Consider the following 23,986-nt stretch of genomic DNA (forward strand, 5'->3'; position numbering starts at 1 on the left):
CCACCCACCTGTCATTTTGTTATTTAGTGGGGGTCGTTGAGCTGAATTACTATAAGTTCCCTCTTGGGACACTCCAACACCAGATATAGTTACCTAAATCCACATGCTGACAACGCAGCTTGAAGCTGTCCTGAATTTCTTGCACGTTTTGAAAGGAGAGGTCAAGTTTGACAGCCTGCCTTGATTCAGGGCTTGGATAAATATCAAATTGCAACTGCGCTTGTTCAGGATGTCACCTCGTAACTGACACACGTTATATTGTTTTAATGTGTGCATATTTGTTTATGAATATGTATGTCTGTTCAGCTGACCTTGCATCAGAAATACAGAACAATTGAATACTAGAGCTGACTGTCTGGATGAATTAGAGACTCTTACGGAAGACAAGATAGTGCATGTGGAACAAATTATGGACGGTTTTCCGGATCATGAACAGCCCGTCTCTGAGGACCAGATCGTGCATGTCGAACAAATTATGGATGGTTGTCCGGACCATCAACAGCCCGTCTCTGAAGACCAGATTGTGGAAATGGATATCAGCCACAACAGGCTTCTCTACACAGTAGACAAGCCCCCTTCACCTCTGTTCTGGCCCATCTATGGAATTCAGGTAAAGAAACTTCCCCTTGTGATCAGGTCCATCTGAAACCAACGTTTTACGCGGCATTCAGCAATATTCCAGCTATATTATTCCGGTCTGTACATATCTGAACCTGTTCAATGCAAAATCATTGTGATTTATAGAATTATCGTATATTACGACGCTGTGGTATCAATGACATACATATATTGGTTAAGGTATGGGTAAGAATTGGACTTCGGCATGTGCAATATTCCGGCTATATTGTTGCGGCCTGTTCATATTTGAGCCTGTTCAATGAAATAAATCCAAATTTATCAACATCCTATGACGTTATGGTAGCAATGGCAGACATATACCCGTGAAGATATTGGTAAGAATTGGTCTACAGCATTCCATGCTTGTAAGAATCGGGATCGGAAGTTCAGACTCATTGGCTTGGTTGGCTTGTCATCGTATCCCAGCTGATCATTATGTCACTGACCCGTGAAGATCCGGGGTAGAATAGGTCTTCCGCAACACATGCTTGCCACAAAAAGGCGACAATGCTTGTCGTAAGAGGCGACAAACGGGATCGGGTGGTCAGGCTCGCTGACTTGGTTGACACAATCATGTCATCGGTTCCCAATTCCGCAGATCGATGCTCATGCTGTTGATCACTGGATTGTCTGGTCCAGACTCGATTATTTACAGACTGCCGCTATATAGCTGGAATATTGCTGAGTGCGGCGTAAAACTAAACTCACTCACTCACTCATGATGTCACTGGATTATTTACGGACTCGATTGCAACCTTCGAATATTGATGAGTGTCGTGTTAATACACAACACACAGACAAACCAATGACACATATCCATTACAGCATCTGTAACCTTTCCGATTAGTCAGGACATACAAAGATATCTGTAAATGTGGGCAACGTTTTCTGAATTTGCATATTTCTTGAAACATTTAGAATTTTTTTTTAAATCGTTCTGTTTGGAAAGTAGTTGCTATTCATATGAACTTTGTTTCACAACCCAGCAAGCGCTGCTTGGAATAACAGGAGCTTTATCAGCTGCCGTGTTGATAACCAATCGAATTGGTGCTGATGAACTACCGGAAGTGAGGTCAGAGATGCTGAGTCTATGCTTGTTCACCTCTGGCCTAGCCAGCCTGTTGCAGATATGTTTTGGATGTAGGTAGGTGTATCTGGTCTAACTAGACAGTAAGTAAAGAAGGCGTGGTGGGCTAGCCTAGTGTTTAAAGCTTTCGCTCGTCACACTTCGAATCTCGACAAAGGTGCCATGTCCGAAACCTATTTTTGGTGTCCCTTGGTACTGATGGAATATTGCTACTCACTCACTCACTCACTTTAAGCAAAATGAGAATCTTATTTAATTCAACACCAATCTATGTTTAAGTCAGATTACTAAATACAGCCTGAATAATATCTGGTAAAACTGGGTCATACAATGGACTGGTGAACTACATTTCACGTTTGGCAAGGCCTCATTAACTGTTCCAAGTGACCGGGATTTTTACAACCACAAACTCAATTGATATGTATACACTTCAAAATATGCTTCGAGTGTACGCCTATTTTATCTCTGGCAAAGATTATCCCAGGTAGGAGAGTCTATGAAACACCAGGGTAGCTGAAATTGAATGAACCAGTTAACCCTCCATTGTTTTGCATGGCGCGACGCACTACGATTAGCACACAGTTTATATACTCAGAATGACGAATGTGAGATGAACGAGCCATCCCACACCTTGAACGATCCGGTTCAGACTATATAACGAACGCAACACATACACGAACGTGATATGCTTTGTGAGGTGAGGTGAAATTGGGTTTAACGTCGTGCTTGAGAATATTTCGCTCATATGACGACGTGCATGCGTGTGTATGTGTATGTGCGACTGCTTGTACTAGCCCAGACTGAAGCTGGTTTTATAGTGCTAGCTCACTGAGATACCATGCCGCAGTGAAGCATGAATACCCCACTCAGATACATTATACTGACTCCGAGCCGACCAGTCCTTGTTGTACCCATTAATGCCGAGCGCCAGGCAGGGACCAACAAGTACCATATTTTAACGTCTTTTGGTATGACGCAGTCGGGGATCGAACCCACGACCTTCCGCTCACCGGGCGGACGCTCTAACCACTACACCACGCTTTGTATCAAAACTATACAGATACAGTTTGATGTGTTGACCAATTTGCTGCAAAATAATATCTCACAGACCAATCTATTTAACTAATTTCAAACACTTTGCATTTGACGTGTAGACAGATAATTATACTACGAAGCGGCTAGTCTGTCATTCAAACCTTGAAACAAATATACCCAAATGCAAACAAATGCAAGTCTAGAATCCCTCAGTTCCTGAAAATGAAGAAATCACTCGGCCCTTATTATTGTAGAAAAGATAATTCAGAAACTATTTGATTCTGTAAACAAGTATACCCAATATATCCAATGCGAGTCTAGAATCCCTCAGTTCCTGAAAATGAAAAAATCCCTTGGCCCTTATTATTGTTGAAAAGATAATTTAGAAATTGTTTCATTTTGTAAAATATGGGACTAAATGTTAATAATAGTAATAGCTTTTTTGTGGCCCTCACAGGTATCACTTGTCACAGCAGTGATATCCAAGAAAGTCGTTCAACAAATTGCGCTATGGAACAATTCATTTTTACCACTGAAGGTCGTCCTTATACACTTTCCTTGGTGTATTCTCGATATCAAGCACACCATCCTCTATGTAAAGATTTGGACTATCTATTCTTGCGTATATAGTATTAACTGCTAATACAACAGGTACAGTCGTGCCCAGTGTCTCGAGGACGCATCTACCCTACATTAAACATGCTTAAATCGTGGGAAGAAAACGTCATGCCCTTCAAAGAAGAAATGTGCACTTTGGTGGATGTTGCTATGAACAGCATTACAGACCTATCCCGACTCGCCAGCTTCATGTAAAACACAGCAAACGATGAAGTTTAGTATGTTTAGTGCTGATGTGGGGTCAGAATCCATGATCATACATTTCTAGCACGCCTCTTAAGATGAGTTACCCCAATTCCATGGGAAGTGCTCTATTCCTTAGACTGAACATAAGTTTAGAAATAAACTTCTCTTTCATTATTTGAGGATGTTTTGTATCCAGAATGTATCGCCGCTATCCTTTGATAATGTTCATGTTGGTGTTCTCGCTGCTTCAGACTCCCACTCGTCCAGGGATCCAACAGTGCATTCATCATCGCTATCACCGCCATCCTGAGTGATCCGAAATGGTCCGATGGTAAACGTTCATACAGTGTATTATCGTCTTGCATCAAGGGACAAACACCATTTTAATAATCATGAGGGGGTAGATATTATGCATAAAATTATCTTGTTGATGTTTTCATATTAGTCTATTGTGGTTTTCTTACAGAAAGTGTAACACAAATGACCTATTTTCTTTCAAATTAGAAAAACTGCCTTAAAGTGTCTAGTTCTTCCGACAGAAACTGAAGGAAACTTCAGAAAAAAGAAATCTTAGGATGTTTTGTAACTATAACCTTATGGAGATGTTTTATTCCACAGAGTCACTGCAGGAACATGTGGAAGGAAACGGACATCTCCTTGGAAGATACGGATGAGAGAGGTTTTAAAATGTTTTTGATACTGTAACATGCAACAAGATAAGTTCACTACGATTTACGAGAGTATGTCAATTCTTTTTAGTAAAACGCAGAACACAGATATAAACAAACAATCAACCAACAAATAGAAGTGTGTTCATACAGGTGGACTAGTGTGTATGAACTGGAAACGTCAACATATCTCTTCCAAGCACCATTGAATATTGTAAATTATACAATAAATTATCAAATTTATGAATACGTATCTTATCTCACGCTCTCCTTCTCCCTCTGTCTCTGAGTGGGAAGATTATCTGACATGTTTCCAGCTTAAATATACCACCTCACTTGAACGCCATGGAGACCTATGTCGTACTTGCTGGTCAGCCATCTCCTGAATCATGTGACCTATCGTCTCACTGGCCTGACACAGCCACGCAATCTCCTTCGAGAATTTATCCCGTCTCATATCGAACGGTAGGATATCCGGGGTGCAGAACCTAAGTCTGGTTAGATTATCGCGAAAAGCCACGAGAAAGCTGGATCTCGGTCAAAGTAGATCTAGGGAATTCGAGATGTTTACGGGCCGGGGGCCTTATATACAATAATCTTGATCTTGATAGGGTAAGACTGGAATCCAAAGAATATCCTGGGACCCCTTGTACTAGCTGCGTGGATTGAGGTCGAATAACTCCTTTAACCAAGAACGACTGCGTGAAAATGAACTGGTTGAGTCGTGTTTGATCCCGACTTCTAAACGTATAAAGAAGAGAGAGTTAGACTTCCCCCTTTTTCGCTTCATCCTCATCGACTGACTGACTGAGTTTGGTTTTACGCCGCTTTTAGCAATATTCCAGCAACATCACGGCGGGGGACACCAGAAATGGGCTTCACACATTGTGCCCATGTGGGGATTCGAACCCGGGTCTTCGGCGTGACGAGCCAACGCTTTAACCATTAGGCTACCCACCGCCCCTCATCCTCATCGAACACTGTGATGCCTTAACAAGATGGTCGACAACTCACAACCAGGTACCGGAGGACGTCAAACTGCCCCAGCCACAATACACTAAAAGGCACAAAGAGAGGCAGTTTGGCTTCTTGTATTTTCGCTTCGTAAGACAATCAAACACCACAATGGTCAATGTCTAGATGAGAAGAAGTATCGATGTTCATATCCGCACAATATGTTTCCTCAGGAATTGGGAGAGGAAGAAGAAGGAGAAATGCACAGCTGGAGACAAGAGAAGCGTATTAAAAATAAATCACTCATCATCGTATTCAGATCCAGGGCAACCTGATGTTGGCATCTGGAACTCAGTTTCTTCTTGGCATCTCGGGAATCCTTGGATTCATAATGAAGTTCATCGGGCCGCTGACAGTAGCGCCATGTGTGACAACCTTGGGGATGACGCTCTGTGGGTACATGATACCACTGTGCGAACAGCACTGGGGCATCGCCAGCATGTAAGTACAGGGTGTACAATGGGTGGCCCTTTGTTGGTACAATGTATATGGTTCTGAAGTGAGAATAACGTGAATAACACAAGCCATCATGTACCTAGTAGGCAGTACTAGGGGTAGCCCTCTCGGTAACATGAAGTTAGAAACGGATTGGGATTGGGGATTGGGGATTCGAATTCGAATCTGTTTTTCACATCTGGTATTCGAATCCCGGATCTGCAAAAAATATTTAGATCCGTGATTCAAATCCCGAAACCCGAATGTTTTAAAAAAACACTCAATTTGAGGTTCAAATATCGAAAACTGTAGTTTGGTTGTTTATGTTTTAAAGTTACCCAGCTATACAACGAGCACCTAGTACATTAGAAGGCGGATGAAATATAAGAATTCAAATACCGAATGCCGAGTGTCGAATTCGAATCCCCAATCCCTTTCTAACTTCATGCTGCTAGCCCTCTGTGGGTACGTGATTCCAGTATGTGAGCAACATGATCAAATTTGTAAAAGTGTGGTGGTGTCTCACTGTGGGTGCATGGTTCCATTGTGCGGACATCTCCGGGGAGCAGCCAGCTTGTCAGAAGTGTGCCAGGGCTGGAGGTGTCCCCCCAGCCGGTACACATACCACAGTGTGAGCTGCAGAGCTGAAATTGGGTTTAACGTCGTGCTTGAGAATATTTCGCTCACACGTGCATGCGTGTATTGTGTATGTGCGGCTACTTGTACTAGCCCAGACTGAAGCTGGTTTTATAGTGCTAGCCCACTGAGATACCATGCCGCAGTGAAGCATGAATACCCCACTCAGACACATTATACTGACTCCGAGCCGACCAGTTCTTCTTGTACCCATTAATGCCGAGCGCCAGGCAGGGACCAACAAGTACCATATTTTAACGTCTTGGTATGACACGGTCGGGGATCGAACCCGCGACCTTCCGCTCTCTGGGCGGACGCTCTAACCACTACACCACGGAGGCGGTCCCACAGTGTGAACACCAGCGAGCTTCCAGTAAGACTTTTTGCTATATTGTATTTTACAGGCAAGCTTGATGGTAGCTCTGTATACTACGTGTGACATGACGTTGGGTCATGTAGATGGTACCGCTGTTTGAACGACGGGAAATGATTCTAGAACTGGGTGTTTCACACAAACCCATCATTTGAGGCCATTAGACCGTTTGTGTCCTTTTATTTGTTAATAAATGATACATCTATATCTATCCATGATGTCAATAATCAGACCTAAAGGCTTGTTTCCAACAAAAGTACAACTCTGCTACAAGATGATTGTAAACGACTAAAATCAAATCACTTATCCACAATTGCTGTACTGTGTTATGTACATATATCAGTTTGCATTTTATCATTGCACGGTGTTTTTATCCTTCAACAGGTCAATACTTCTCATCCTACTGTTTTCGCTGTTTCTCGTCAAAGTGAAACTTCCGTTTCCAGCGTGTAATGGAGAGAAGAAGTGCCACGTTATTCGGTACCCTTTGTTTCAGCTCAATGCCGTAAGTGTTTATCAAACAGTATATAGACACTAATTACATTACTACAGCTCTACTGCTAGTAGTGTAACATCAGTGACTTTCATTCACGTCAGATAACTGGGCGGTGGGGTAGTCTAGTGGTTTAAGGGTAGGCTCGTCACGCCGAAGACCCGGGTTCGAATCCCCGCATGGGTACAATGAGTGAAGCCCATTTCTGGTGTCCCCCGCTGTGATATTGGTGGAATATTGCTAAAAGCGGCGTAAAACCAAACTCAGTCAGTCAGTCAAATAAGTAGCAGCAATTACGTTCAGGCAAATATGGAACTTATAACTTCCCAACTGATTCTGATTCACTGTAACCTTAGCATAGGATTATTCAAGTTAATATGTTCTTACCCACAGTATGCTTACGCTTACAATCACTGTAAACCACGCCTTGAAATTGATATCCCTTTGCAAAATGAATGACAGAAGAATTGCTTTCTCGTAATATTTATTGACTGTCATGGAAATGAAAGACTTAATATTTCCAAAAGGCTTTACAAATATTTCATTAACAGATGCTTTTAGCAATGGCTGCATCATTCCTCGTATGTCACGTGCTGACTGTGACAGACACGTTACCTAGCAACTCCACCATGTATGGCCACATGGCTAGAACAGATGTCAGACTGAGTGCCCTCCACGACGCAGGATGGTTTTACATTCCTTTACCATGTAGGTAGAACTGCTATGACAAGTTAATGTATCGACTGCCGTTGTACAAAACAACCTTAGCGCTATAGTTGTCTAAAGTTTAACTTAAAGGTCACATGCAGCGTAAAACACAACTTTGCTGATTCTGATACCTCTCGGTATGGCCTTATAGTAACAAACGATCAAAAAGGCAAATTCAACTTATCAAGTTAAAAAAATAACGCGATGAAAAAAACCCCGCGAAATCGGAGTTCAAACGATTCACTAAATTCACCCCGGCTGGGGTGAAACGTGGTTTCAACAGCTGCGCTGCGCTGCACTGCGCTCATGGTGCATGCGCAGTGAATAGGTTCGCGCAGCTTGGAAGCGGGATGTCCGGATTATAAGGTCGTGAGCAGGAGTAGTCTAATCTTGGTTAATAGTAAATAAATAGTAAATAATGTACTCGTTATATAAAGAACCTTGTTAAGGATCTAGATCTACTCAGCTATGTGCCAACCAGTGAGGCGTTCGACATTTCAAGACGGAAAACCTTCGCTGGCGGTGAGTACTCGGAGTAGGCTTTGATGTGAGCTATTTTTCTAATGTTTTGTTGATATTTCACAGTCGCGTGTTTTTCATATGTTATGACAGGAGATTACCGATTTCACTGTTTATATAATTTCATTTGACTATTTCACCATACGGTCTTCTTACCGAGTCACTTTCTCAGTTCGATACTTAACATCAACGTCATTATTTAGCATTGTCAGAATTTCTAACTGTGATATAGATATGCCTCTGTCACAGACAAAACTCAATGTCTGTTTTATTGATACCTATGTGTCTGCCTGCCTGTCTGCTAAAACAATATGCAATACACAACTTCGATCACTGACCACATGCAATTTGAACTTAACACCTATCAGGCTATACACCATAAACAAAACGCATTGATTTATGGCTCGTGCACCCGAGTTCTGTGTCTGTCACATTATGTAATTACACAGACAGGCAGGTGTGATACTTGTACATATGACATGTCTGTTGATTGCAAAATGTTATACACAAAAAATGAGCATGTGTTTACAAAACCCAACATATCTATACACACACGTTACACTTAACGTCTTCGTTCCACTTAAGTGCACGCCCACCCGCTCTGACTGGGTTCGGTATCCCGGGTGCTTCGTTTCGAGGGAAGTAAACCCAAGTACAAAATATTGCACTTTTGATTTACGATTGAACGCTTATAATTTTGTTTATTTGTTTTTTCAAAATCAGCAATGTATATTGTATGTCATGAATAAGTGATAATTGTGTTTTAATTGTGTTTGTTTTTTGGTTGCATGTGACTTTTAATGTATGGGGTTACGATCACCTTAGAGCAAAGCTCGCTTTGTACACCTGTACCTTGAAAACTAAGAACAAAATTATGATTATTTGTTCAGTTTAAAAATTCGAAAGTTGTATCAAAGTGATTCCTACACGGGTACTTGAGAATATCATCTAAGGAATAATTACTTTTGGCTTTAAGAGTTTAACATATTTTATATATAATATTTGGGATTACACTTTCTCAGTAAAGTACAGATTCTAGTATTTTTGCTGGGTTGAGTCCCATCCGGGATTTGAACCAACACCCTCGGAGTCAGGCACCTAATCGCCAGCACACAAAGTCAGACGCCCAACCCGCACAGCCACCACTAAGAAAGGGTAATCCCAAATATAACATATGTTTCATTTGACCACTTTCTAAATGACATTGTGCATTCATAGCTTTAAGAGTTTGCTAAAATATGGATCATTTGTATGATGTGTGTTGCATTTGCAGTTAAATATGGACCACCAACTATCAGTGGATCGGGTTATGTGTCCATGCTAACTATCACCATGACAGTTGTGATTCAACTTCCTGGCGTCTATCAAGCAGTTGCTCTTGGAACAGAAGTTCCTTCCCCACCCTCTCACGCCATCAACAGAGGTTTGGCAGTGGACGGGTTGTCTGGTGCTGTGGGCGGTATGCTAGGGGGAGTGTGTGCTAGTGTTGTGTACGTCCAAAGCCTTGGAGTTATCGCCGTCACAAAGGTAAGAGACAGGTAGCAGTGATCAGTGACAAGGATGAATAAACATGATATCAGATCCGCCACAAAGGCAAGACTCTGTGAAAACTGTGGTCAGTCACAAGACTGTGTATTTACAATCTCGAATCCCCCCTAAAAAGTAAAACTCATGGGTCTGTGGTCAAGGGTTCGGTATTCGAGATTCCGGATTCGCCACAAAGACAAAACTCCTCTAAGGTAGCGAGGTTTGGTCTTCACAATCTCGAAGACGACTCAAAGGTAAAACTGTGTCAAAAGCCAGGGCTAGGTATTCGTGGTTTATATTTCGTCAAAAAGATAAAACTCCCGGAATTGTGGTCAATAATGAGGTTGAGTATTCGCAATCTGGAAGCCTTGGATCTGTCATCAGTCAGAAGGTTGGGTATTAAGTGTATGTAAGCCATCACAAGAATAAATGATGACAATCGGGTTTACATTAGAAAGTACAAAACGTACATGAACGTAGTGAAAAGGGCAAATCTGAAGTCAACACCAAGGGTAGACATTCATAATGCAGAAGCTAAAACAGGCACAGGTCTTCGTGGTCAGAGAGTCGCTGCAAGGCGCGATCTTCATAATGGTTGACCCGTCACAAATATTGATATTCATAATCATCTGTTCTGTCATAAACTCGAGAGTAGGGCAATGAACGTTCACGCCAAAAATTAAACATGTGGGTGAAAGGTTTCAACAACAATAATATCTCCCAGTCTAACTGAAACATGAATATTCTCATTTTACTTGGGGTTTTGTATAAAAGATAAATATGTATTTACCCTTACGGAATATTGGAGAAGGTCCATGACAAGAAGTGACCATTCCAAAACCAGTTCTGAGGAGATGTTTTTGAAACAAACGTAGCCGTCGTTAAAGTTTAAACTTCAACATACGTTTTATTATAATACGTTTCTTCAAACACTTGCATCGAAATGTTTTCCCGACATTTAAAGTTTCTTTATAAATTATTATTATTACACCGAGAAATTGATTTTAAATTGATGCTGCACATTGGGCTTTTGTTGAGTGGTTAGTCCTTACAGTATAGTATATCTCTTGTAGGTGGCCAGCCGAGCTGTGTTCGTGACGGCTGCCTTCCTCGCCATCCTGATGGGCGTTATTGGCAAGTTCGGAGCGGTCTTTTCTCTTATTCCCGACCCTGTGATTGGTGGATTTGGTTTGGTGACAATGAGCATGGTAATTGCTGTGGGCGTGTCCATGTTCCGATTGGTGAATCTCTCATCCTCCCGGAATCTGATGATCATAGGCTTCTCCTTGGCTCTGGGCCTGCTGCTGCCGGACTGGGTGGCCAAGAACGACAACTCCATCAATACAGGTACACGCCAGAAAACTTCCAGTTGAGTGAGTGAGTTTAGTTTTACTCCGCACTCCGCAATATTCTAGCTATATTGTGGCGGTCTGTAAATAATAGAGTCTGGACCAGACAATCCAGTGATCAACAACATGAGCATCGATCTGCGCAATTGGGAACCGATGACATGTGTCAACCAAGCCAGCGAGCCTGACCACCCGATCCCGTTAGTCGCCTCTTACGACAAGCATGGGTTACTGGAGATCAATATTCTAACCCGGACCTTTACGGGTATCGAAGCAAAGCGACTCGATCTACATGATAAATGGATTTAAAGAACATTACCAAGTGATCTTAAGTCACTTTTATTTATATTTTTCGGAAATAAATTCGCCATCCTGCTCTCTTGCTGGCCGAGGTTAAGGAGATTAGAAACACATAAAAATACGTTCTATACTGGTTTGTTTCACTAAAGTTGTAAAGGTCAAATACTCACATCACGTTGGTCTTCTATCCAGCTGCAAATGACACACTCTCGTAGTACGAAAACTTGTTCAAAGCGGAAAACCTGACTCACTCATCCACACATTTGTCACTATGATGAAAGTCTACACTTTCCGCTCCAGGAAGTAAGGAATTTGACCAAGTCATCGTCATTCTGCTGTCCACCCCTATGTTTGTGTCCAGTTTTGTTGGCTGCGCCCTTGATAATCTAGCTCCAGGTAAGACCCTGTTTTGCTATCTTGCGGTTGTTTCTATTTTATTTTGAAAGGAAACTTGCAGGCTCGGTAGCTTGTGTCATCGTAACCTGACGGCGTGGGTTCTTGCTCATAAGATCAATCGCTGGATAAAGCTGGAATAATTACTCTACCTTATTGTATTTCAGGTACACCAGAAGAACGAGGCCTCTCAAGAAAGCAAGACAAGTCATCAAGTCAAGATGTATGTACAGATGACCCCTACAAGCTGCCATACATTTCATCGCTCCTCAGCAGAGTCCGCTGTTGTGTTTTCCTCCCGATATCGCCCGCATATGACCCTGACATCTCGTGTAGACAATGTCAGAGGAGGAAACGGAATCCCTCCCAGTTTGCAGCTGACAACCCCGTGGTGTTGACTGGCTTGGATACGGGTACCGAGGACCGAGTGTTATAGGAGGAACAGAGTACACGACTTACGAGTCTATAACGAACTCAAATAAAGGGACCACTAATTTTTGTTCGTTATATTAATTTTCAATGTGATATTCTGCAAGTGGCTTGAAAAAATAACAAAAGTACGTTATATCTATCAGTTCGTCATAACCGTATTCGTTATAAAAATGGTTTTCTGTTGGAACATCAGTTGGATATATTATACTATAAACACAATGCACGACGGTTGTGGACATTATGATTCCGTGGTACTTACATTTCCGTGGTATTTTCTAATGACATAATTTCTCACGAGCCACTAGCCAAATCGCGCTACTTATCGATTGTTTACGTTCATCAGTTGATAGGCACAGGTCTGAATAAAAATTTCAGATTTTCATCGATTTGCCTACATACAGTCATCTACTATTAAAAGAACTAATGCAATTTTATATCTAGCACGTAATGCATTTTTTGCGCGATCTTTGCAAACATTTTCTATAAACTTACTCAGCTTCAAAGTTTTCCAAACATCGCTCGTCTGCTAGCTGATGTCATCAATAAAAATAATCACGTGACCTAACTATAGAAGCCCGATAGGGTCATCTCTTTAGTTGTTTTTTCACTTTCATTTCACGTATCCCGTATCAACTCTACATATTTTATGAACTGGAAATGTATGCTGAAGAAATGTGACTGTTGTGTAATTTCTACAAAATCGTTTACTGTATTACAATTTATCAACTTCGATATTACTGTAAACCTACATTGACACTCCCGGATTGGCTGTTGACAACGTGTGAGATTGTGACATGTGCTGTGCGCCCATAATTTGATCTGAAGGAAATACCACGGAAACATATGACGTCACCAGAGTTTGTGCACAATGGCCACCTGTCGTCCGATACGGACAACAATGAACTTCAGAATGACAAAAGTGTTTTATTGACATTAAATGATACAAAGGTATGTCGTCTAACTCTATATTATGTTCATATGACTTGGCAATATGAGCGATCATATTCATAGTCGTAAATTTCTTAATACCACGGAAACCCATGACGCGAGGGTATATGTGTAACACACATGATGGCTATTCTTCATAAGAATTGAATGATGTGGTTGTACAATATAATTATGTTAGCACAATGCACGTTGGTTGGACAGCAGTATGTTGAGGTAAGCGTTTTACCTTGTGTAAACAGATATTATATCTTTGAATGATATGCTGAAGCAATATGGAAACTGTTTGTAAACAGCCTGGTCTGTGTAATCAGCATTTGCGATGTGGAACCGGAGTGCAGTGAGAATCGGTTTGTCTGGACCTGTACTGTCGCAGTACCCGTCTGGCGTGGATCATTGTACATGCTTTCATTCACTGACATGGTCCACATTCTATTATTGTTAAAAATATGGTACTTGTTGTTCCCTGCCTGGCGCTCGGCATTAATGGGTAGAACAAGGACTGGTCGGCTCGGAGTCAGTATAATGTGTCTGAGTGGGGTATTCATGCTTTATTGCAGCATGGTATCTCAGTAAACAAGCATTATAAACCCAGCTTAAGTCTGGGCTAGTACAAGCAGTCACACATACACACGCATGCACGTCGTCATATGAGCGAAATATACTTAAGTGGCACTACGTTAAACCCTATTTCACCTCACCTCCATTATTGTTTCCTGTCTGGCGCTCGGCATTAATGGGTACAACAAGGACTGGTCGGCTCGGAGTCAGTATACTGTGTCTGAGTGGGGTATTCATGCTTCACTGCGGCATGATATCTCAGTGAGCTAGCACTATAAAACCAGCTTAAGTCTGGGCTAGTACAAGCAGCCGCACATACACATACACACGCATGCACGTCGTCATATGAGCGAAATATTCTCAAGCACGACGTTAAACCCAATTTCACCTCACCTCACCTCCATTATTGTCGCCATGGGGTAACGGATACAAGGTACCCTGGCTGTGTGTGTGCATGTCTCTATCTAATACTGATCACGGTTGTACACCACATGTCACCTCGCCATGGGGTAACGGATACAAAAGGTACCCTGGCTGCCTTTGTGTATGTCTCTATCTAATACTGATCCCGATTGTACATGACATGTCACCTCGCCATGGGGTAACGGATACAAGGTACCCTGGCTGCCTTGTGTGCATGTCTCTATCTAATACTGATCCCGATTGTACATCACATGTCACCTCGCCATGGGTAACGGATACAGGGTACCCTGGCCGCCTCGTGTGCATGTCTCTATCTAATACTGATCACGATTGTACACCACATGTCACCTCGCCATGGGGTAACGGATACAAGGTACCCTGGCTGCCCTTTGTGTATGTCTCTATCTAATACTGATCCCGATTGTACATGACATGTCACCTCGCCATGGGGTAACGGATACAAAGGTACCCTGGCTGCCTTTGTGTATGTCTCTATCTAATACTGATCCCGATTGTACATCACATGTCACCTCGCCATGGGGTAACGGATACAAGGTACCCTGGCTGCCTGTGTGCATGTCTCTATCTAATACTGATCACGGTTGTACACCACATGTCACCTCGCCATGGGGTAACAGATACAAGGTACCCTGGCTGCCTTTGTGCGTATGTCTCTATCTAATACTGATCCCGATTGTACATGACATGTCACCTCGCCATGGGGTAACGGATACAAGGTACCCTGGCTGCCTGTGTGCATGTCTCTATCTAATACTGATCACGGTTGTACAACACATGTCACCTCGCCATGGGGTAACAGATACAAGGTACCCTGGCTGCCTTTGTGTATGTCTCTATCTAATACTGATCCCGATTGTACATGACATGTCACCTCGCCATGGGGTAACGGATACAAGGTACCCTGGCTGCCGGTGTGCATGTCTCTACATAATACTGATGCCGATTTACATCACATGTCACCTCGCCATGGGATAACGGATACAAGGTACCCTGGCTGCCTGTGTGCATGTCTCTACATAATACTGATGCCGATCGTACATCACATGGTACCTCGCCATGGGGTAACGGATACAAGGTACCCTGGCTGCGTGTGTGCATGTCTCTACATAATACTGATCCCGATTGTATACCACATGGTACCTCGCCAGGACGTAACGGATACAAGGTACCCTGGCTAAGTGTATGCATGTCTCTATCTAATACTGATCCCGATTGTACATCACATGTCACCTCGCCATTGGGTAACGGATACAAGGTACCCTGAGTTTTACAGTGAATCTAGTGGCTATTGTTTTTCAATTTTAGGAGGGAGATTGTGAGGGCAGATCCTTATTAAGTTAGATATAGGAGACGCTTCTTAGATTCACCTCAGAAGTTGCAGCGGAGGGCAGAAATGCGAGCAACTGCGGCTCCACATTATCAATACATTTACATACTTTCTATATGTATATAATTTATTTTATAATGTATATATATAGCGCCGAGTTCCTGATTGGCTGATCACAGGTGTTTTGTTTTCCTCGATCATTGGATGTCAATCTCAACGGCACATCGTATTTTCAATCTCAAACTCCTGGGGACCATACAATTCGTGCAGTCACTAGGCGCACCAACTTTATGTGACTTTCCCATCCTTCTGAGGAACCCATTCACAGCTGGGTGGACTGGGACACACAGTCACAGTACTTTGTCCAAGTTTACTGCACGTTGATGTACCCGCAACTAGGTGTTTGCACGCATTCATGTGGCCACCATCTGTTCATTTACCAAGGGATTCGTGGGTTCTTTTAAGTGCACAGGGTTGTGTACTGTACACTAGGGGTTCTGACAACACTGAAACAGTCTGCACACAAAGTTGACTCCAAGGTTTTTACGCCCGGTCACAGGTGGGCTTGATACCGACACCTCAAGCTCATAATCTGGTCCATATCCAGATTGAAACAATATGAATGTTACTTTGAGTAGATTCTTACTATAGTGAGCTGGGTGTGTCACAGCCGTGTATACAAAACCACATTCCCTGTACATGCGAAACGGAAATATCAAAATGGAATAATGCAGAAACCATGGTAATTAACTTTAGAAATGACATTTTTCTATATCTGTAAAGTAAACAACCCATTGCCTCCACAACAAACACACATAACCAACATAAAATATATCCGCTATTCATAGAGTCTCATACACCAGCCAAAAGAGGATGCCATAATTCTAGCCTAGTTTGGCAAGGGTTGAAACTGGACTTTTATATCCAGTTATCTCCCCTTTACCCTGTAGGAGGATTCGAATTGCTTAGACGACTGATCTGCCTTCGTGCCAGTAAATCCTCAGAAGGGTTATCGCCGGATCATGTAGCACAGATACAATCAACCGATGTGATAAACTTTGCGATAACTGCGATATATTGTGATGACTGATTGATTTTCATCGCACGTAGATGACGTCATAATAGTTTCATGTTTCATGTATGCTGCATTGCTTTGCTTTGCCTTCAACTAGGCTAGTCACAAGTGTGTCGGGTCTTTGGTCTGACGAGCGAACGCTTTCACCACTAGTCTACCCCACTGCCCCTGAAAATGCTAATTGATACCATTCTCCAACCTGGAACAAGGCTGTGAAGAACGACTCTGGCGTTCCCCGACGTAAAAGTTGCTTGAGTATTGGAAAAAATGGCTTAAAACCATTTCCTATAGGCGATCAGATCACTTCGCCACATTAGTGAGTGGGTTTAGTTTTGCACCGATTTTAGCAATATTCCAGCAATATTACGGCGGGGAATGGGCTTCACACATTGTACCCCAAGTAGGGGAATCGAACCCGTGTGACGAGTAAACGCTCTTTACCACTAGGCTACCTGACCGCCCCTCGCCACACTATTAATATTACAGAAGCACAACAGCAGTCACCATATAATTGATTGACATGAACCTCGATAAAGACATTTTTTGATATGGCGGTAGGCAAGCAGTTCAACCCCACCACACCTCCTCAACTCTCCCTACTCAGCCCACGCCCATTTTGTTATCTTTAACCACATGCAATGGTTTGTGGGGAAATCCATTCTTGATTTTATCTTCATAGTCTACTGCACGGCGACTATGAGGTCCATCTTGGAGCATTATTCACGACAAATGGACTCACATAGCTTTGTAGTCAGGAAACACATTCAATCTACAACACAGGTCTTCGACACAAAGAGCAGAACAATAGTACTGGGTGGAAAGTGACATCACAAGGAAATACTGTTGGGATTTTAAACAGAGCTGTTGTCACAAAGTGAAGGACTTGGTCCTGCTTGTCTACAATCTGCGTCCTGAAGCTGCAAGGTTGGTATTGTATATTTTCATGGTACAGTGTTCATTAACATTACGTTCGTCTTGCTGTTGGTTGATGATTAGTGAACTCCCCAGCCTCTTGCATGCTGTGTACATTATTAACGATTTAAACAGAGATGAGTGCATCTTCGGCAGTGTTACTCTCGTAGATTGACGTACATGCAATACACCTTTGACGCAAGATCTAGAGATAGTAGAGAGTGAGTTTGATTTTCCGCCGCTTTTAGCAATATTCCAGCAACATCACGGTGGTCACTGAACAGGTCTTGTCCAGGCTTGAATGTATACATACCGCCATTATACAGATAAAATGTTGCAAGGGGTTGGCGTTAGAAAGCAAACATACAAACCTTCAGATGAATGAGGGTCAATAAACGGTTGAAGGGTAATTTTAGTGAAGACGTCATTGGTCACATCGGTCTTCGTGGAGGGAAACGATACTAAAACGTTCTCCGTGTGGAGTATGATCGAGACTAGATACCATGCTCCGACACAAGGTAATGTCATCTACCTGTACAGACGGCGGGGACACCAGAAATGGGTTTCTACACATTTAACCCATGTGGAAATTGAACCCGGAATTGAACCCCATGTAAATTTAATAATTAACCTCTAAATACTTTGAAATAACAAGATTTTTTAAAACCATTTCAATCATTTTTGATAAAACTAAAGTGTATGTGTGGAAAGGTTCGAACAGAGGAGCAAATTTTATATAAAAATATTAAAAGTAATGAATTGTTTTGGTGCTTGGGGATTTTTTTAAATTTATAGGAAATATTCAGAAATTTGGGAATTTTTATACTAGAGCTTATATAAAATGTCTAATAACACTTTGCTCCCCTTTGGGATATCAAGCAGGAAGCAGATGTAACGTAATACGAACCCCAGCGATGTGGCTTAGCTTAGGTGCCAGGTGGCTTATCGGCTTAAGGTCCATTGGTTTCAGCTGGAAGTTAGGTTGTAATGTTAGAGGTGGTTTTGACAAATTGTAACAAATTACAACTTGGAATCAGTGACTCATTTTAGGCGTGTCAATTGTAAGTCATTTATAACGCAGTGTGCAGGCTAGTCCGCACCTACACTTCCTTTCCCTCCCATCATCTAACCCACTATCTCGCTGACCCAATATTTTTTCCAATATGAGAACACCTCGCCATGTAATGAAACTGACAAGGACTCCAAAGCTTTTCTAATAGTCAAACCAACTCACGTTGGATTCGGGAAACATGGCAACAGCAAACGGTAAAATTCAGCTCATACATCTGTAAGTCCAGATGGGTGGTGGGGTGGCCTAGTGGTTAAAGCGTTCGCTCGTCACGCCGAAGACCCGCTGGTTCGATTCCCCAAATGGGTACAATGTGTGAAGCTCCATTTCTGATGTCCCCGCCGTGATATTGCTGGTACATTGCTTAAAGCGGAGTAAAACCAAAACTCACACCTCAACACCACTCGAACTCAAGTCTGTGATTAACGTTTAGGGGCACAGATAAGATGGCATCGGGTGCAGCGAATGCTACCTACCAAAGGACAATTTTCAGCACCAGGTCCAAAGTCCCGGAAACAGGATGTGGGGTATAATGGAGTCAAATGCATATACAGTCAAACACTGTTGTATCGAATTTACGAATTGTCTCAAGAGCAAAAGCTCTATCCCAGTATTTTCTTAACTAGTCATCATTTTGCGGTTGCCGAACCTTATAAACTCGGAAGCATTTACGTACGCGGCCTTCAGCTTCGATACGTAACGGTATTTGATGTTTGAAGATTTGCCACATTTTGCGTGTGCGCGTTAGCTGCTCCGCCCCAAGTACTTCGCAAACTCTTATTTTTAGTATTTCAAGCGTTGTGTTGCCAAAATATACCTCGTTTCAGATGGGTTCCTTTGCATGCATAGGATTGCATTCGTGTACATACACAATGGTGTATGCCCGTCACTGATGGAATGAAGACCTCATTGCTGTATGTCCCCGTGCACGATGTGGCAGAGACATACGTTACGAAGGGGTAATGGTCAATTGTAATTGACTACGCCTGAAGAGCATTCCTGTTCAGCTTGCCAGTCAATAACCACTGACACTCATTCTCAGCAACAGCTCGCTGATGAACCTGACAGATCATGTGTTTCAACACTTTCCTCATCTCTCGACTTCCTGACTCTCTAATTAATTCGATCCTTTGTTATTCATGAAAAATGCCTTTCATGGAATATCTCAGCTGAAGACGCTAGACCTAGCGTTCAATCATTTGGTACTGGACTCTAAAACCTACCATCCCTAACATGCTCTAGGGATCTCAATGGAATTAGAAGAGTTCAGAATCGTAGATAACGATAACGACAGCATCTCGTCCTCGCCAGCATATCCAGGTATCCAGAGTCTGAAACTCTTGACATGTCCTTGAAAGTTCTGCATCTTGATGGACTTCCGGCTGATTTTGGACTGGATTTGGTCGAATTAGTTGATCTTGACAATCTTACATTATCGGGAAAAAAGGGGATACTGTCATTTGCCGCCGGTGTTGGTAAAACTCCACATTTACCAATGTACCAACAGTTCAAACCTCCGGATCTGCAACTGCAACATCTATGACTCAGACCTTTCTCACTGTTTCAACCAATGAAGCATATCAAGTCCATAGACATGTCCGACAACAGACATCTTTGGCTTCACAAATTTCATTTCAGCTCCACCTACGGATTACAAAAATCTTCTTTGGAAAAACTTAGCATTAACTGTATAAATCTTGAATACGATGTAATACATGCATACACTTGGAAACCAAACACATTCAACACCTTACGAACACGCCTGAAGGAACTACATTTGACGTGTTCTTAAAATCATTGGGGTTGAAATGTGCCAGCCATCACCATCATGCCGAGACATCTTGAGATACTATCATCTAGCCCAGGATAATAAATTTCAGCTTTGACGTTACATTTTCCATGGTTTGGTAATTCATGGCTTCGAAGTTTCTTTTATTGTTTCTGAATTAACAAATGCCACCAATGCCATTTCTTTTAAGTAGCGCAGGTACACGCCCATTCCCTCTCCCTCGTCATATATATACCTGTTCCTCCTCCTAACTCAGAAGTTCTTATTGCGACTAGAGGTTATTTTACTGGTGGGTGATTCACTCCTGGGGCCTTATGACGAATAACATCAAAACGAATAAATTGTCCATGGCAACTCCTTGACTTGCCTTGAACGGGCCTATTGTAGGCCTTTAACAAAAGCTGGGAGCAGCAATGACTCTATCAAACAACATCCTTTGAAGAAATAGGAAAGGAATACTCTTTCTGAAAAACAATTCAGTTTCCAATCTTAGCCTTTGCAAACAACATCCTTTTGGGGAGCTTTTGAAGCTAAAGACACAAAAAAGGATATAATGTTTCATTAACTCTAAACAAAGCCCGTCTCATTGATTCCATTTCATTGAACAGAATTGCATCCCTCCTGAGACACATATTCATTCACAGGACTGAAGAGCGTGGAGGTGATCATCCTGAAAGGATAATCTATTTGCAGTCGCTTTGAAGTCAACCTACCCAATTCACTTTGAAAAAAAAGACTTGTCCTGTATCAGGAAACAAAAAATAGAAACGTTATCTCGAGATTGCTTTTACCGTCAATTTGACGACTTGCTACCTTAAGTTACAGTTATACCTACGGTACAATCCAATATCGCGCACATGCCAAGTGGGTTGCTCTTTTGAAACGCTTGAGTAAAAAACATGCATCGTGTCCATATGGCTCTAGAAGACATGCATTGTGAACTTGAACTCCGGGCTATGTGGACTTCTCTGACGAATTCCTGAGGTTATATTTCTGAACTCTCAACAAAAGGTGTAACCTTTGGAAACGTGCGGATTGCTTCTGGGTAACCTCCTTATCGTTGTTCATATTTGTGGTTGGAGTCATTGGCTTGACCCACTGGTTACCGCCACAGATGGAAGCTTAAGATACATATACTATGTGAGCAGGGAGCAGACCGAGTCCAGCACCAAGGGAAGTACGATGGCAGGGAATTCCAATATGATGTTTTTGTTTCGTATGCGTCCCTCGACGCTTTGTCATTGACTCATTGCCCCGAGCGAAACGAATCGGGAACTGCGTAAGCCCGGATCCACGACAGAGACTCTATTCCAGGTCGAGTGCAATAGCTGACACCATTGTTGACGTTGTCAGAAAAAAGCCGGAAGACGTTGACTTTTATCGCCTTCTTCCTTTGTGAGCCACTGGAGAGTTTGTCTCTCAATATGGCGCGCATAGAAGGAAATGATCGCCGTCATAGCGCACCTCGCTTGTTGTTATGTATGCAAATATGCGCCACCAGGATTTATGGAAGGATATGTCAGTGATGGTCTGAACCAACAATTATCTTGAGTATACAGAGGGACCCGCATGGAACATGGTATTTTGGGAGGATGTATTTGAAGCGAAATCAAATCTCTTTGACTTGTTATTGTCAAATCGCTTCAAGACGTTGTTTATCATCTTTTAGATTGTGTTGTTTCTAAAATGATACAGCACATATTTCTGCTGATATGCCCTTTAGCATGATCTAATATATACTCCAAAGCCTTTGGTTTTGTTTCTTCGCCATTTAGTGATTTATATTATCTATTTTCATGGTAAAATAATAGGTATATAAACAATAGCAATTAATGGCTTCTTTGATACTGTTATGTACTGTATTTTAAATGAATAAACTTGTGCAGGACCATCTTTATGTTTCTAAACCTTTGATCCATCATTATAAAGCGTATATATTAATACATTCAGAACCTCTGATGGTCCAATCGCACTGTTGAATGAGAATGTCCCTTGTGTTCTATTTACCACACATGATTCTGCAGGATACAGTTAATGAAAGCGTCTAGAGTAATAATATAACAACTGTTGGCACAATGGTCTTTTCTATTATCTTATAAGGGATATAATGACTTGGTTAAATCGTCCATTGTCACACATTTTCGACAATATTTTGACCCATATTACATATATATTGGGGCATATGCTGTCGTCTAGCTTCCTACGTCGTAATTTAAAAATTATTTTCTTTACGATGCATGAAACGATAATTGAACTTCAAACAGAGAACACTTGCCAGCGGTATGGAACAAGAATTGTCTGTACATCGAACCTGTCGCACGCGGTGTTGTCGGTGTTTGCTTCTTCGAACTGGTTTCAATCACAAGTTGCGTAGGATATTCGAAAATAGAGACCTAAGGGATAACTTCATGGGTTCGCTTGAAATAATGTTCGGCCGACAGAGGGAGCGTAGAGTCGATTTGAATGCAACGTTGCATTACTATCTGAACTTTAAATTTACATTGTAATCGAAATACGTATTTTTAAAAATAAATGATGCGGGTAACTTCCCTGAGGGCTGATAGTTAGTATTATTGATATGGAAACGCATTATTTATTTTAGAGAAGTGTGGGTGCGGGATGTAGTGCCTTTAACTAGAAAAATGGAAAGTTGTATTTAGGCGTTACGGTTGTAACTGGGTTACTGTCATCATAAGTAAAATTCACTGACGTTTACTATCAACTTGTCAACCCGACAAAAGATGACGATGCAAATATATAATTTGGTCGTAATTTCCATGCTGATCATGCCTTCTGGACACGACCAAGGGAAACAATCCACTTTCCTTACCAGCTGAACAACAAAAAGATAACTGAAGCGGTCCTGGACTTAGATTGCACCCCTTAGATTTATAACTATAAATGTAAACATTTTTCCAATTATTACCTGTCTTGGTAGTACAGATAAACACTGCTGTTTTGAAGTTGAAGGACGTTGGAGGTATCCGATCTTCGACACAAACGCAAAATGATCATTCGAGAACGGACCAAAGCGTATATTTCGAGATATTCCGTACGTTCGACACAACAAAGTGTCAATGGGGTTTGACTCTACACGAAGTTGTGTCGACGTTGAAGGGACTTTCGAGGTATCCGGATTTCTATACAAAACGAAAACAATTACTCAAAAAGGGAACGCTGCATATTCTGAGTCAACCGTAAAGTCTGACACAACGGGGTTTGACTCATTGTACACGATGTGGCTGCTGAAAAGGGACATACGTGAAAATAACACTCCTTCTTTGCCTAACAGATGAGTGATAGGTCCCGATACACTTTATCTACATACCTCGGATATCCAAGCGTCTGGTAACTTCCTTTGTAGTATAATGTCACTTTGACACGGATGGCACCTTGATTCATGCAACCTGCGAAGGTCCGGTAGAATGAGCCTTCAGTAACCAGCGCAATACAAAAACTGAACGAAGTATGAA

General features: G+C 42.0%; 1 protein-coding gene and 1 long non-coding RNA gene across 2 annotated transcripts; one reads left to right on the plus strand and one right to left on the minus strand.

Moving 5' to 3' along the window:
• Positions 1–409: 409 nt before the first annotated feature.
• LOC124281945 (solute carrier family 23 member 2-like) lies at positions 410–12,395 on the plus strand. The gene is made up of 10 exons (XM_046717952.1): positions 410–610; positions 1,605–1,690; positions 4,163–4,223; positions 5,486–5,667; positions 7,055–7,175; positions 7,715–7,871; positions 9,664–9,917; positions 10,991–11,264; positions 11,867–11,962; positions 12,127–12,395. Exons 1-10 carry the CDS (start codon positions 410–412, stop codon positions 12,393–12,395), a joined length of 1,701 nt encoding a protein of 566 aa, XP_046573908.1.
• Positions 12,396–15,843: 3,448 nt separating this feature from the next.
• On the minus strand, positions 15,844–23,041 carry LOC124281911. Its single transcript, XR_006900000.1, has 3 exons — positions 23,030–23,041; positions 18,882–18,884; positions 15,844–15,954 (listed from the first exon to the last, which is right to left on the minus strand). It is a non-coding gene; the product is annotated as an uncharacterized LOC124281911 (long non-coding RNA).
• Positions 23,042–23,986: the final 945 nt, after the last annotated feature.

Source organism: Haliotis rubra, unplaced genomic scaffold (assembly GCF_003918875.1).
Source record: "Haliotis rubra isolate DU_JTF1 unplaced genomic scaffold, ASM391887v1 Scf290, whole genome shotgun sequence".
Taxonomy (NCBI): Eukaryota; Metazoa; Mollusca; class Gastropoda; order Lepetellida; family Haliotidae; genus Haliotis; species Haliotis rubra.